The sequence below is a fragment of the Myotis yumanensis genome, unplaced genomic scaffold (genome assembly GCF_028538775.1).
Source record: "Myotis yumanensis isolate MYYU_CA2020_CCGP unplaced genomic scaffold, mMyoYum1.0.hap1 SCAF_19, whole genome shotgun sequence".
In the NCBI taxonomy this organism is placed as follows: Eukaryota; Metazoa; Chordata; class Mammalia; order Chiroptera; family Vespertilionidae; genus Myotis; species Myotis yumanensis.
The window spans coordinates 13,061,640-13,078,274 of NW_027223770.1; the positions used below are offsets into that span (position 1 = coordinate 13,061,640).

Sequence of the window (16,635 nt, forward strand, 5' to 3'; positions counted from 1 at the left end):
TGTGTCTTTCTCCTCCCTTTTCCTGCATGTATGTACAAACAACACACACACACACACACACACAAGGCGGGTAAGGGCATCTGCTGGGAGCAGGAGTGGGCGGGGAGAGGTCAATGGGAGAAAAAGGAGATATATGTAATACTTTCAATAATAAAGAATTTAAACACACACACAGTCACTAAATTCTACAGCTTCTTTCCTTATAGTTTCACTCCTCCAAAATCATTCTTCCCATTCCTGTTGTCACTTGCAGAGTGGGTATCAAATTTGAGTGTGCATTTAAAATCAACAGGGTGCTAGTTATGAAGACAGGTTCCCTGACAATGCCAGGTGTTAGCAAGGATGTCTAAAGCTGAACTCCCCTACATGGCTTGTGGGAACATAAATTGGTACCCCTGAGAAAATTGTTTGGCAGACCATGCTGCAGGTAAAGGCCTCACCCCTGGACCCAGCCCTGGGTGCACACCCCAGAGAGTAAGCACATGTACCCATCAGAAAACATGATCCAAAACTGTATACACAGAGCCAACTACTGGAAGTAACCCTGAAGTCCATTAAGAGTAGGACAGAAAAGTCATCTGGGGTAGAGTCATGCAATGGAATGACACAAGGGATAAATAAGAACTGCTACCTACAAGGATAAAGTTCACAGACATGATGCTTAATGAAAGAAGGCAGATTCAAAATTGCATGGAGTATGATTCCAATGACAGGAAGTTTAAGGACAAATGTCTCCATGGTTGGGGAAGTCAGAGGAGTGGGGCAGAGTCTGCACTGGCTGAAGCACAGGAAGAAGCCTACTGGGTGCTAAACCTGTTCAAGATGCAGGTATTGGGGAAATTTACATGTGTGAACAATCATCTGGTGGCATCATGCTCAAGGTACATGTCCTTACATCATTCACTGTAGATTTGTTATCTATAATAATAAAAGCAGAATATGCTAATCAGACCAGACATTCTTCTGGACATCCTCCCGGACAACCTTCTGGACGAAGCCAGGACTGCGAGGGAAACCCGGGTCCCAGGTGCCAGAGGGAAGCCGGTGCCGGTAGCCAGGGGAAGGAAGGCCTATTCTTGCACAAATTTCATGCATTGGGCCTCTAGTCTATATATATAAAAGGCTAATATGCTAAGTGTCTATCCAGGTAATGACATCACATAGCAACGCCCAGCTTCCTCTTCCTAGCAACAACTAGCCTCCTTGCAGTTTCTTCAGCCCAGGAACACAACTTGCTTTACAGCCAGGTGCAAACATTTCACACTTAAAAAAAAAAAAAAAAAAAAAAAAACACGAAAAGAAAAACAAACATTTCACACTTTAACCAAATTTCTGTGAAGCATTTCCCATGCCTCATCTTATTTGATCCTCACAGAAGTCCTGGAGTCGGTAGATAGGAGACTCGGTGGAATCTTATTTTCTTTTCATTAGCCAGAAAATGGAGATTTAGAAAGTTTAGAAACAACCCGACTGAAAAGAAGAAATGGTGGACCTTTAAAATGACCTCAGGTTTTCTCACTGCACAGAATATAGTCAAACACTGCTGCAGTTAAATGTTTTACCCTTTGTTCTCCCTACCTGATCTACAATAGTAATCTGGTTTGTGTTGATATTTACTGCTGTGTTGCTGACAATGACCTAAAAGAGAAGTTGGAGTGCTTCACTGGGCTGGAAAAAGTTTAGCTACATCAGAAAGCAGGTCTAATTAAGCAAGTTTATTCTATAACTATAAAAGGCTAAGTTGACTCACGCATGAGCAATACATATAAAGCTCCAATCACACGCGTGTGTTTCAATCTGTCATTGTCAATCATGAATTTGGTTGACACTTCTGCTATAAAGAAAGGGTGGATAGTGATATTAAAATATTTCTTCTAATTAATTTCCTTTCAATGTGCACAAATCCGTGCACCAGGCCACTAGTATCCTATATAATAAAAGCCTAAATGCTAAATGTCTGGTAGTCCATTCAACCAACCAAAGCACAATATCCTAATGATATGCTAAGGCCGCTCAACCGCTTGATATGACATGCACTGACCACCAGGGGGCAGACAGTCGACCAGTCACTATGACATGCACTGATCACCAGGGGGCAGACGCTAATAGTAGGTTAGCTTGCTGCTGGGGTCCGGCCGATAGGGACTGAGCAAGACAGGCCAGACACGCCCTGGAGTCCTCCCTCAGTCCCTCCCTGGCTAGCCAACCTCTCGTGTCCCTCTCCAGCCCCAATCTTGCACTAGTAGAGGATGCTGAAGAGCCGGTTTCAGCCTGATCCCGCAGGCCAGGCTGAGGGATCCCACTGGTGCATGAATTCGTGCACCGGGCCTCTAGTTTAATATAAAAGAAATACTTGTGGGCCTGGTGGGTGTAGCTCAGTGGTTGAGCATTGACCCATGCACCACGAGGTTACAGGGGCACATGCCCAGGTTGTGGGCTCAATTCCCGGTGGGGGAGGGGGTCGGGGCACGCTCAGGAGGTGGCTGATTGATGTTCCTCTCACTGATGCTTCTATCTCTCTCTTCCTCTCCCTTCCTCTCTTTGAAATCAATAAAAGCATATTTTAAAAATAAGTAAGAATTACTTGTGAGATAAGCAAGAGCTCTTGAGCCCTGGCCCCAGGATCCTGCCCATGCCCCATCCTTGGGTTTGGACTTGAATGGCCTCAAGCTTGAATTCCTATTACAGAGCACCTGGCAGAGATTCTGCAGCACTTGCACAGGCGTGAGTCCACCCTGGCATGACTCAAATCAGACCTATGGTGATCCACCAGGGATTCTAAGGGTAAGTCCAGCATTCTTTCTACTTTTATAACAGGAGCCCCATCCCATATACAGTACAGCAGCCAGATAACTTCTTCTAACATCACCTCTGGTGAGGGCTGAAAAGAAGTTGAAAAAGGGAGAGCAGAACAGGACAGTGGGGACAGGAATAAGCCATTTCTTAACCAATAAGCATGGCCTTCCCACGCCCACTGGAACTTGTACAGGAAGAAGTAGGGGGTACACAGGCTGGGAAGTGCAGGAGCCCCAGAGGCTGGGAGCCTTTCTGGTCCAGGACCCTTGGCCGATGCCACTCACCTGCCTTGCTGTCCCTCTCCCAAACTGGACGTAGTTGCTCAGCTCAAAGGCTGACCAGCAGCCAGATCACACCTCACCCATTCCCACCTGCTCCCATCCCTCTAGCAGATTCCCATGCAAAGAGCCTGTGGGGCCAAAGTGTCCAGGAGAAAGGAGCGAGACAGGACTCGGCTGCCATTCATCAAGCATGAGCACCAGGAAGACAATACCCTAAATCCACTACGAGATATTTAACTCATTAAATCCCAGACTTTTATTACCAGGCCCCCCCCCACCTAGGTTAGGAAGAAGTTCATTATTAAAGTGGAGAGAACTGTCTCCCTCATGGTGGGTTTCCAGATGATTCCGCCTAGGTCCTAGTGCATCCCTCTTTGTTCTCTGGGTACTCATCTGCTTATCTACTAAACAGAACCATCTAGTAGCAGTCTGCTCTCCCCTTTGTCTTGAAATAAATGTCTCAATTAAAAAAAAAAAAAAAAGAAAGGCTCAGAAGGAGAAGCGGTTGGTTCAGTGTTTAGGTAGCACTAATGGAGAAAATCCTGGCAGGCTGCAAGAATAGAAGACAGCACTGCTTTCCACAACCCTATCTTCAATTACTGTGCGCACCTCTTGTCTGAGCCAAGGCATTAGGAGTTAAATGAGATGCGGAGGTATAAAACAGCCCCTATATTCAAGGAATTTATAATGTTGTTTGCAAACCAAAATAATAACAATAATAATGATAGCAGAAAAGAGTTCATCTGTTCATTTCATGCCAGGATGCAGCCAATGAAGGCTCTACACACTGAAGAGGAAGTAAGAACTGCAGTGGGCTGAGCCATCACCCCATGAAGAGGGTAAAGGGCATGCCAAACCTCCAATAGGGAAGAGAAAGAATGACAGAGGAAGAGCCAGTCATGATGGTGACCAGAGGGCAATGCATGGAGGAGGGAGCATTCTGGCTGGGGCTCTCACACCAGCACAGAGGGAGTGTCAGCTGGAAGGGCAGTTTCAGACAGAAAGGGGAATGCTTTTTAGCAGAGGTGGAAAGGATAGAATCATCTTAAGAAGGCTGTGCTAGCACTCAGGGCCCAGGTGAGAGAGGATACTACCCTGCAGGCAGAGCACACGGTGACTTTCTGCCTTTTGGTAGCAGTCTGTGACACAGCCACCTCCTCCTCACTGGCAGACAGGTCTACCTCATATTCAAAGGATTTTTGATTACAAAGGATGTATGTTTATTGTTAACAGAAAAACACACATACATATATGCACTAAAAATTACAAAGAAAATTAAAATCACTCAATCAGCTAAGGAGATCTATTTAAAAAACTCAGCCTGTACCATGGTGTGCTGCTTGCTAACCTGCTCTTCTCGGTAGCAACGTGTTATGGAGTATCTCCCACGTAGGTTTTAACAGCAGCACCAAGCCTGCCATCTGCAGCTACAATAACAAATCTAACCCAGCTCCCACTCCTGACTTGTCTCTCCTGTCCCACTCCTGACATGATGTGGAGACAAGCCTCATCACCACCAGACTTTTTGAACACTCTCCGGCTTATAGCCTTAGAGGAAATACCTACGGAAAGGAACATTTTAAGGTTACTGGAATCAACAGATTGCCAAACAACCTTCCAGAAAAATGACCTCATTTATGTGCCCCAGCAGTAGCTTGTGAGGATGCCTGTGTCATCACATGTGTGCTGCTATCACTTTCTTTTTTTTTTTAAATATATTTTATTGATTTTTTTACAGAGAGGAAGGGAGAGGGATAGAGAATTAGAAACATCGATGAGAGAGAAACATTGATCAGCTGCCTCCTGCACACCGCCCACTGGGGATGTGCCCGCCACCAAGGTACATGCCCTTGACTGGAATCGAACCTGGGACCCTTCAGTCCATAGGCCGACGCTCTATCCACTGAGCCAAACTGGTCAAGGCTGCTATCACTTTCTTCAACTCTAAGGTGAATGCCCTTCAGGTTAGCCCACTATCACCACAGTCTAAACAGGGCCACAGCACTCCTGGTGGGCAGGGATCAACTCTGATTCACAAATGCTCAGGGCCTGAGAGATTCAGACTAAAAAGCAGAGGGCAACTGGAGGCCCAGTGTCCTGGGAAGGTGAGTAGGATGGGACTGCTGTGCTCAGCCACAAGAAGAAGGGTGTCTCAAGCAGGGAAACAAACCAGGATACAGAGCAGCTAGGGTGACAAAGAGCTGGGCTCCTGTGAGGCTCCATGGGATGGACAGTATGGTGGGATGGACGGGCAGGTGCAGAGCCAGGAGAAAGGAGCCAGGCTCAGAGTTGAATCCACAGGCACTGGGCGGCCAAACACTCCAAGTATCAAAATAATAGGGGGCAGGTGGCAGAATCTATTAGCAAGAGTTGACCATCTGAAGCTGAGTGGTGGGTACACGGGCACAGGGTCTTTAACCATACTACTTGGTTTTAGGAGTTTGAATTTTCCAGTTTGAATTTTTAAAGTCACTGGAATTCCTTTTAAAATGTACATTCTGGGTATGTAACCAATATTATTGCCTAGAGGAATGCTTTAAAGAGAGCAGGTACCCCCCCCCCCCCTTGTCCTTTGTGACAGATAATAATGTGGTCATAGTCCTTCCCATCACAGAACATGGGTCCTGGACTAGCCACAGCCACCTCATCAGGAATGGCAGAAACAGTCAGAAATAGATGTAAGGGCTGCAGCTGTGGTCGGTGGGTTGGGTCACCTACAAAAGGAAGCTGGTGGGGTTTGGGACTGGCTGCAGCCGCTGCAGAGACCAAATATCTGTAGGGGCTGACTGTGCTGTGCCAACAGTGCTGTGCCAAACAGTTACAGAGGGGCCAGTCACTATTTGAAGTCCAACCCAAGGGGGAGTTGCTACAATTGCCAACAGGAGGCCCACCTGCAGCAGGTTTCTCTAGCCAGCTCTTCCAAGGCACTGGGCTCAGGTTAACTTCCAGCTGCCATTGCCCCTCTACCCCCAAAAGGTGGGACCTCTCTTTCAAAGGTTAAAAAGCAGTTAGCCTCTCCTGTCCTGCTACAGTTCAGCAAGCATTCATTTACTAGTATAACATGCAGAGTATAACTTTTACAAGCAGCAGTGGCCTCTCTTCTATGCCTGTTTCCTCATCTTAAAAATGATAGAAGTAAGTACATCCACTGGAAGGGCAAGCAGGAAGAATCACTGAGCTAACATGTCAATTCCTGCACCAGGGCTTGGCACAGCACGTCCATTACATGGCAGGTGCTGTTGTTGTTGCTGCTGAGAAAGCCCCAGACTCCTGAGCAGCTGGTTGACTGAGGACTTTCATCCCTCAGGTCACTCACTCCTAGTCTAGAGGCAGTAGAAAGCCAAGGGTCAGGACTCTGAAATCAGTGTCTCAACAGTCACTTCCTGGTTGCCATCAGGGGCACTGGGGCTTTTCTCAGTGGGAGCTATTTAGCCCACACTCTGAAGCATTGTTCTCTTGGTAGATGCTCAAGAGCTAGGCAGAGACAGTGAACCAGCTACAGATGCTTTCCCGTCCATTGAAACTTCTCAGTTCTTCATTGTGCTTTCGTTATTCCCTCACTCTTAATTACTCACTCTTAATTCCCTCACTCTTAATTCCCTCACTCTTAATATAAATTACTTGGGTTCAAAGCATTTCCCAAGATGGCCAACTTTTAAACAACAGCATAAACACCAAAGAAAATTATAATTAATATGTCAACTATCCTAACCCAAATCCTCATTTTTAACCTTGTGAACACAATAAATTAAGGCATCAAGAATCACAACTTTCAAAGTGAACCCTGGAGAGAACACAAATCTGAGAACTGAGGACACCCACATCAGGGTAGGAAGACAACCTCTGAAACTGCTCATGCCAGCAGTCGTAAGCAGAAGGATTCCCCAAAGATGTCCATGTCTAGTCCCAGGAACCTATGAATATGCTACAGTATATGGCAGAAGGGACTTTTCCAGATGCAATTAAGGATACAGACTTCAAAACAGGGATATCATCCTGATTTACCCCAGAGGGCCCAATCTATTTGAGTCCTTAGTAGAGAATTTTCTCTGGCTAAAGTCAGAGGGATGTGGCAGAAGAACCCGCCCTTGCTGGAGGGGGCTACATAAAAGTTAAGGAATGCAGGCAGCCACTAGGAACAAAGACTGACCCCTGGCTAACAGCAAGGAATGAGAACACCTCAGTATGACAACTGCATGGAAGTGAACTTCCTCAATCCAAATGAGCTTAAAAGCAAATTCTACCCCAAGCCTCCAGGAAGAAATGCACCTGTGCCACCATCTTGATTTCAGCCCCGTAAGACCCTAAGCAGACGACTCAGCTGAGCCTACCTACAACTCTGATCTAGAGAAACTATAAGATAAATTTAAGTTGTTTTATGACACTACTAGAGGCCCCATGCACGAAATTCCTGCCCGGTGCGGTCCCTAGGCCTGGCCAGTGATGGAAACGCGAGCGTCTGGTGTGGAAGGGCAGGTCCCAGCTGACCTCTGGGCCCTGGGCAGCACCTGGGCCCCAGGTTCCCCATGCACCCCCCTCCGCCTGAGTCACGGTGTCCAAGTCCCCACATGGAGATGCGCTGAGTGCAGCCTGAGTCACAGTGGCCGAGTCCCCATGCGGAGATGTGCTGAGTGCGGCTGGACGCCATGGTCAGGAGCGCAACATGGGCCTCTGGGTCTGGGGCGGGCAGTGTGCTCTCTCCCAGCTGGCCTCGCAGACCAACTCCTGCTCGAAACCAAGGGGAGCCCGACAGGCTTCTGCAGTCCCTGCAGCTGCGGCCCAGCTCACCAGAAAGAGGCCATGCAGGTACCTGAGTGCCCCAGCACACAGCCCTGGTATCCCGGGGGAGGGTAGCTGAGGGAGTGAGAGCAAGCTCCGACGACCCCGGTGAGGTTGAAACGGCCCCCGTGAGGTAGGGACGACCCCGGTGAGGTTGAAACGGCCCCCGTGAGGTAGGGACGACCCCGGTCAGGTCGAAACGGCCCCGGTGTGGTAGGGATGACCCCGGTGAGGTTGAAACGTCCCCCGTGAGGTAGGGACGACCCTGTCAGGTCGAAACGGCCCCGGTGTGGTAGGGACAACCCCGGTCAGGTTGAAACGGCCCCTGTGAGGTAGGGACGACCCCGGTGAGGTTGAAACGGCCCCCGTGAGGTAGGGACGGCCCCGGTGAGGTTGAAACGGCCCTGGTGAGGCTCAGACGGCCCTGGTGAGGTTGAGACTACTCCAGTGAGGTTGGGACAAATAAAGGGGACCAGTATGGACTGATGAACAGGGGTAGCTACAGAAGCAGAGCAACATTGAACAGAATGTTAAACTACAGTGGGAAGCCTGGGGAGGGTTGGGGGGGGGGGGGGATTAAGAGACCAACTGAAGGACTTATATGCATGCATATAAGATTAACCAATGGACACAAGACACGGGGCGGGGGGGGGGGGGGGGGCGGGGGGTAGGGGCCGGGGGAATGTCAAGGGGGGGGAAAAAGGAGACATATGTAATACTCTTTGTAATACTTTAAGAAATAAGAATTATTAAAATATTAAAAAAAAAAAAAAAAAGAGAGAGCAAGCTCCGAGGACACCCCGAATTCTCACCGAACCTCCATCCCTGTCACCACCGCCCCCAGGTAACTGGCGAGAGGTCGCAGCTTAAGGTGTCACTGGCGCCAACCATGTTCTGCACCACCCCCTGGTGGTCAGCACACATCATAGCGAGCAGTCAAACTCCCGGTCTCCAGATAGAAAGCCCGAGGGGACAATTTGCATATTAGGCTTTTATTATATAGGATATTTGCAGTAAATTGTTACAGCAGCAATAGAAAACAAATACACAAGCAGCAATCTGGCAAAAAAGGAAAGAAAAAGGAACCTAGTTTCCCTGGAAGCAAAAGGAAGCTGAATTATGAGGTATCCAGTCAGTCCCTGACACCCAGAAACTCTTCAATTGCCCTCCCAGCCGTCTGACCTTCCCCCACCTTCCCCATTTTCTTTGGTTGCAGCTCATTCTTCCTGTTCTTAAATTCTAGACTCTCCAAAAAGGAATCTTTCCCCCGGGGTTGGGAGGTGGGTTTCTGGCTAGAGCCCTCAAGTGGGCCATCCCTCAAGATTTCACCTTATAGATAACTCCAGTGCATCAAAAAACAATGTCCACTGATTCCTCAATACCTGCAAATTTGTCCCAAACCATTCCACAGCAGTGCCCAGAGCCACTACCTCTACAATGCCCACTCCTTCCACTGTACTGACAGGTTTCCAGCATTCCGCCCCACTTCCTTCCTTCCACATGGCTGCACCCACCCCTTCCATCCAGTTAGTCATCAAGGACGGCTGTCAATGCTCACTCTCCCCTTTCTCTGGAAACATCTTCCTCTTTCTGTTTCTACCAGTGTATAATGCAAACCTTTATAATCCCTATCCTGACTAGGTCATTGCACAACCATTTTTTTGGAGCAATGTGACAGGCTGTGATCAAACAATGGAAATGCAAGGATGAAAAATAGCAGATCCCCAAATCCCAAGAGCTCAAAACTCTCATAATGGCCTAACTAGCCTCTCTCCTCTGTTCCTGATCCATCTCCTGGGACTCAGGGGCTCTTTCCAACTCTGGCTTTTCACTACACTTCAAAGCAGGCCACATGCCAATACAGGCTCAATTCCTTAGCGCTGCATTAACATGTCAGCACCTGCTCACTCTCATTCCATTATCATCTCCCGAACCGCCTGATTCCTCAAACCCCACAACTCTCAGCCTACAGCAAATATCACACTTCCACACTCCTTAGCTTGAAATGATGGCCCATCACACTCCTACTTGTCTTTTTAGAACTCAGTGTATTCAGCTGCCCCTAGCCTGTTCAAGCCAACTGTCAATTCTTCCTCTAGGACAGTGGTTCTCAATCTTCCTAATGCCGAGACCCTTTAATACAGTTCCTCATGTTGTGTTGACCCCCAACCATAAAATTATTTTCGTTGCTACTTCATAACTGTAATGTTGCTACTGTTATGAATCCTAATGTAAATAAATATCTGATATGCAGGATGTATTTTCATTGTTACAAATTGAACATAATTAAAGCATTGTGATTAATCACAAAAACAATATGTAATTATATATGTGTTTTCCGCTGGTCTCAGGCGACCCCTGTGAAAGGGTCGTTCGACCCCCAAAGGGGTCTCGACCCACAGGTTGAGAACCGCTGCTCTAGGAGAAGGGCTGCACTGTAACTGTTCCTTTACGGTAGTGCAGTACGTTCCCTGAACGCAGGGGGCTGTCTCAGGCAAATCTGTGGCTAGCACAACATGCCAGTGAGCTCAGTAAAAGACTGCTAAACGAAACAAGCTGTGGGTGGTGCGGGGCTGGGGTTCCACTAGGGTGAAGCCTAGGGTGCCCTGGCAGCCCATGCACTGCGGGGGTTCAACAACTGAGACTGAGCAGAAGGCACTAACCCCAGCTCTTCACTCCCTCCTCCCAACCCGCGCTAGCTTCCTGGCAGCTTCTTCCTGTCACCCTTCCCGAAGGTCCATTCTGGGGGGCAGAAGGGGAGTGAGATGGGGGAGGGCCCGCAGCCCACCGCCCGCAGCGCAAGTAGCTAGCCTCCCAACCTCACCTTCCACCCACCTCCCTCCAATCTTTCTCTCATCCTGATACGCTTTTCTGGAAGAGAAATCGCAAAGCACCCAGACCTGCTAAAGCCGCTGTGGGCTGTCCCGCCTCCTTTTCTTATTCAGTGTGATTCAAAGCAGGGGAAAGTCTGCACCCAAAGCACACAAATGACGAATAAGAAAGCTCAGGACGATGACTCATAAGCCAAGGCTCGGTGGTTTTCATAGTTCGGCCCCAGGAAAGCTAACAAGCAGTCCGTGTCGGCCGAGAACACAGAGGACCGCCGGAGGAGGGCCGCGCCCTCGGACACACGCGGGCCCCCGACGCTTTCGGTCTCCCAGCGCCCTCGAGCCCCCGCGGGTCCCGGTGCCCTAAGTCTCCCGGGGTCGAGCCCGGGCCTCGCCCGCCGCGCGGCGCGGGGAGGGTTGCGGGGGGTGGGGGGAAGGTCGGGTGATCCCGTCCGCTGCCCCGGCCCCTACTCACATTTGACTGACCAACTTCTGCCGGAAGGCGGCGCTCCGCCAGTCCGCCTCCTGCCCCGAAACGTCCATTCCGGCCCCCCTGCTCCCACCTCCCGTGTCCCCCACTCGGCCGCCGCCGCCGCCGCCGCCGCCACAAGCGTAGCGCCAGGCCCAAACCCGGAAGCCGTCCACAGCGCCTCGGCCACGCCGGAAGCGGAGCGGGAATTGTGGGAAATGGAGTTGCACGTGCGGGCCTATGGGAAATGGAGTTCCGGCCACATGAGGGCGTCCTGGGCGCCTCCAGGGTCGCTCAAAGGACTTGCACCTCTCCCAGTGCCCCTCTTGCCTACTAGGTTTCAGGTCTCATGTTACTAGGAGATCTGTTCACATCTTCAAACTTTTTTTGCTCTCGTTCTCCCAAAAATAATTTTTTAAAACTCTGTATCTTGGGGCCCTAGCTGGTTTCGCCTGCGGACTGAATGGTCCCAGGTTCAATGGCGGTCAAGGGCATGTATGTGTTTCTCTGTCTCTCCCCCTCCACTCTCTCTAAAAATCGGTGGGAAAACTAGCCTTGGGGGAGGATTAACAGCACAACAATAACAACAAAAACAGGCAATACATGATAGAAACATAAGAACAGAACATTATAAATCCTGTCATTCAGAGAGAGCAGTTTGCATACCCACCAGCGGTTATCATCATCATCATCATCATCATCATCATCCTATATAATAAAAGCCTAATATGCTAAGTGTCCGGTCGACCACTTGGTCGTTCAACCAATTAAAGTGTACTATGCTAATGATATGCTAAGGTCACTCAATTGCTCGCTATGACGTGCACTGACCACCAGGGTCCAGCGGATTGGGACTGAGCAAGATGGGCCGGACACGCCCTGGAGCCCTCCCTGCTGGCCAACATCCCATGTCCCTCCCTGGCCCCAATCATGCACTGGTGGGGTCCCTCGGCCTGGCCTGCGCCCTCTCGGAATCCAGGACCCCTCAGGGGATGTCAGAGAGCCAGTTTTGGCCCAATCCTGCAGGCCAAGCCAAGAGACCCCACTGGTGCACGAATTCGTACACTGAGCCTCTAGTATTATAATAAAAGGGTAATATGCAAATTGTCCCTCGACTGGAACTTAAACCAGAGTTCGACCAGGGGACGGGGCCAGCCCACCAACCGCCTGTGGTCCCCCTCCCAGCCGGCCCCACCCCCAGTCAGCTCTCCCCCACCCCAATTCGACCAGGGGGCAGGCCGGTCAGACCCCACATGTGCAGGAATTCATTCACCGGGCCTGTAGTCACATTATAAGCTGAAATTTAGCCCGGGTGAAGCTACAGAACAAAGGGCCCAGTTTCTTCAACAAGAAGAGAAATACAACACGTAGGAGAACCCAAAGATTAAAAGAGACTTTAGAGGCATCCCATAACTGCAATGTGAGATCCTGGTTTAGATCTTAATTCAAATAAACTTCAAAAAGCAGCAAAGAAGGACATGTACATGATAATTGGGAAATGTGATTGACTATTAGGTGATATTAAGAAATTATTGTTAATTTTGTGTGTGTGAAAATGGAATTGAATGGGAAGCAGGAGTCAAAAGCCGGATGTTTATACAGGGTGGGTCAAAAGTAGGTTTACAATTGTGAGTACACAAAACACAGAGTTAATTCTTGTATTATTATTTATTAACTAGAGGCCTGGTGGACGAAATTCGTGCACAGGTAGGGTCCCTAAGCCTGGCTGGTGATCAGGGCCGATTGGGGCCTTCTGGCTGCCAGCCAGGGCCTTCCTTCCCCCAGCTACTGACCGGGGCCTTCCTTCGTTCCACACTGCCCCCTGGTGGTCAGTGCATATCATAGCGAGTGGTCGAACTCCTGGTCAAACTCCCAAGGGGACACTTTGCATATTAGCCTTTTATATATATAATTTTCCACAGAAACAACTGTAAACCTACTTTTGCCTCACCCTTTATTTATAAGGCTTTTGGTGTGGGTCTTTCAATATTGGAAATTGATTATTACGGGGCAGTGCTCCTGATAGAACACTTCAGGAATGAAGGACACCTCTAACTGAAGGATTGGAAACCCCTGAAGAGAAAACAGACCCTGAACGTGTTCAATTGACCTCTGTTGTTCTGTGATGAGACTATCCCTCTGACAGTGACTAGTTGAGTAGCCTATTGTTCAGATAAATAGATTCTCTCTGGAAAGTTCTTAAAAGAAACAATACAGTTATTTGCAAGTTTATCCTCCCAAATAAAGTCCTGTTGGAACAGCATGGCATCATAAGAAATCATCTTGATGGAGACAGTGAGCTGAAGGCTATGGATGGTTTCAATACTAAAAGCTCTGGTTGTTTCTTACATAAATACTATGTATCCTTTCACTATGTATCTTGTCACTTTTTTTATTTTGTGTGTTAATCCTCTCCCAAGCACATTTTTTCCATTGATTTTTCAGAGAGAGTGGAAAGAAGAGAGGGAGGGGGTAGGGGGAGAGAGAGAGAGACATATCTGCACATGCTGAACCAGGGCTGAGGATAAAACCTGCAATCCAGGTATGTGCCTTTGACCAGGAATCAAACCCACGATTCTTTAGTGCACCAGCTGACCCTCTAACTCAGGGGTGGGCAAACTTTTTGACTCAAGGGCCACAATGGGTTCTTAAACTGGACCGGAGGGCCGGAACAAAAGCATGGATGGAGTGTTTGTGTGAACTAATATAAATTCAAAGTAAACATCATTACATAAAAGGGTACGGTCTTTTTTTTTTTTTTTTTTTTTTTTTTTTTTAGTTTTATTCATTTCAAATGGGCCGGATCCGGCCCGCGGGCCGTAGTTTGCCCACGGCTGGTCTAACTACTAAACAACACTGGACTGGCCAGGGCTGTCCTTGTCACTTAATAAGAGTTATTTCAGCCAGTGTGGCTCAGTGGTTGAGTAGCCACCCATGAACTGGTAGGTCATGGTTTGATTTCTGGTCAGTGCATATGCCTGGGTTGTGGGCTCAATCCCCAGGAGGGCATGCAAGAGACAGCAGATCAATGATTTTCTCTCATCATTGATGCTTCTATCCCTCTCTCCCTCTCCCTTTCTCTCTCTGAGGTTAGTAAAAAAATATATTTTTTAAGAGTTATTGCTACATCACAGCCCCTAGATCACCCACTGCAGGTCCTTCCACAGAAGCAATGCACTATAGTTTATGGACATTCACTTTTTCAGAGTTGAAAACATGCTGTTGTGGATAAAAGGGGCCACATGCTAACCTGACAAGGTCAGGGAAGGCCTGCATGGCAGTCTTGCAAACTCAGAGACCTAAAGTAACCACAAAGGATGGTCTAAAATTAAACTTTAACTAAAAGTAATTATGGTGGGTAGTTACATCCTAGATTGGTATCTTCACTGACAAGGTCAACCTTTACCTTAACGGAGCCTATCTGTCTTTTTGCATCTATAATAACATACCCTTTGAAATGTCTGGGTAACTTGTAACTTCCCTTTTTCTGGACCCCTTGGGCACAACCTAATGCGCTGGGTGCCAGGACAGATACCACAAATGCCTTCATTATCATGTTAATTGATCCTGATGTGTCTATCATTTGACTTTTTATCCAATCCCAGGAGTTTCCCTACTTTGTTTTCTCCCGCCTCTCTAGTTTTAAATATATTTTATTGATTTTTTTACAGAGAGGAAGGGAGAGGGATAGAGAGTTAGAAACATCGATGAGCGAGAAACATCCATCAGCTGCCTCCTGCACACCCCCGACTGGGGATGTGCCCGCAGCCAAGGTACATGCCCTTGACCGGAATCGAACCTGGGACCCCCTCAGTCCGCAGGCCAACGCTCTATCCACTGAGCCAAACCGGTTACAGCACGCCTCTCTAGTTTTAGTTTATCACCAATGGATTTCACATAACTCACCAACTTCCCTTTCCTTTGATTGCAATGTATAAATACAAATGTAACCCGCCATTCTCTAGAGCATTACTTCAATTCCTTGAAGTTCTGCTTCCTGGCATATGTCGACAGTTTGGCTCAAATAAACTCACAAAAATTCTTACAGGTTTCAATGTTGTTGTTTTTTACATTAACATTATAATATGTATCCTCTGCTATCCTGGTTTGATTCCATCTGGGGTTTTTTCTTCAATATAGATACTCAAGTGCTGACAGCTCTTTTTGAATAAAAAAAAAATAGATACCCAGAGTAGAATTGTTTTTAGAGCCACTTTGCACTTTATTTAAATGGAAATAGCTACTGCCAATTGTAGGTATTCGTTATCTAATGCTGTTGCATAACAAATGACAGTAGTTCCCCTTATCAGTGGCTGCCTGAAACCAAACCAGGGATAGTACTGAACCCTGTACATACTACGGTAAAGGAGTAAAATGGCCAGCCTCTGACTCCATCATGTTCAATCATGCTTTGTTCCCATGGCCTTCAGGTTAATAGCTTCTGCTTAGTCTTGCATATAAACATGCTAATCATTAGAGGAATTCTGCTTGAGGCTTGAGTTTTACAAAAACAGCGCCTTACCAGAAGGTGCCTCCCTCTCCAGAGGAGATAAAGAAAGTATGTACAGAAATAATGATTGTTGCCCAGCCGTGGTTGAGCATTTTGGATTCCTGGTCAGGGCATATGCCCAGGCTGTGGGCTCCGTTCCCTGTGGGGTGCCTGTGGGAGGCAGCCAGTCCTGGATTGGTGGTTCTCTCTCTTCATTGATGTTTCTGTCTCTTTCTTCTTCTCTGAAATCAATAAAAATATTTTTAGAAAATAATAATAATAATCATCATCATCAATGATTGCAGGAACCTCTTGACGGAACTCACATCCAGGAGGGTCAACAGGTCAACAGACTACGCTCAGTGTTCCTCTTCCTTAGACCCTGCTGGCACCCAGATGTCTGCAGGTCCTCAATCACCTCTCATCCCTCCCATCTTCCCTCCCTTGACATAATAGAAGCCTGAACTCTGTACTATCTTAAGATGGATTTGAGGTACTACTAGGTCTCCCATCTTCTAGGTTGACCTTCTTTGATCAGTAAACATTTCTTTCTTTCTTTTTTTTTAAGTTTGTCTCTTTCCTTTTTTTAAAAAAAAATATTTTTATTAATTTCAGAGAGGAAGGGAGAGGGAGAGAGAGATAGAAACATCAATGATGATAGAGAATCATTGATTGGCTGCCTCTTGCATTCCCCCTACTGGGGATCAAGCCAGCAACCCAGGCATGTGCCCTTGACCAGAATCAAAGCCGGGACCTTTCAGTACACAGGCCAATTCTCTATCAGCTGAGCCAAATTGGCTAGGGCAGCAAACATTTCTTTACTTCAAACTCTGCTGTTTTGAGTTTGGCCTTTTGAAGCATCATGCACACAGACTTTGGTCTGGTAACACTATATATATTTTTAAATTACTAATAAAGTATAGTTTGCTACTATGTTTTTTCCTATACATACCTATACTACAGTTTAATTTATAAATTAGGCACAGTAAGAGA

General features: G+C 47.6%; 1 protein-coding gene across 4 annotated transcripts in view; it reads right to left on the bottom strand.

Annotated features, from left to right (window-relative positions):
* Positions 1-11,274, bottom strand: part of MED15 (mediator complex subunit 15) — a 62,146-nt gene extending 50,872 nt beyond the window's left edge. For 3 of the 4 annotated variants that reach the window (XM_070400080.1, XM_070400081.1, XM_070400079.1), the window contains exon 1: positions 11,160-11,274. In XM_070400080.1, the coding sequence (XP_070256181.1) occupies positions 11,160-11,227 (68 nt within the window). In that variant the 5' untranslated portion in view covers positions 11,228-11,274. The remainder of the gene's footprint in view (positions 1-11,159) is intronic. The other variant, XM_070400083.1, reaches the window with a different exon arrangement.
* Between the last annotated feature and the right edge of the window lie 5,361 nt (positions 11,275-16,635).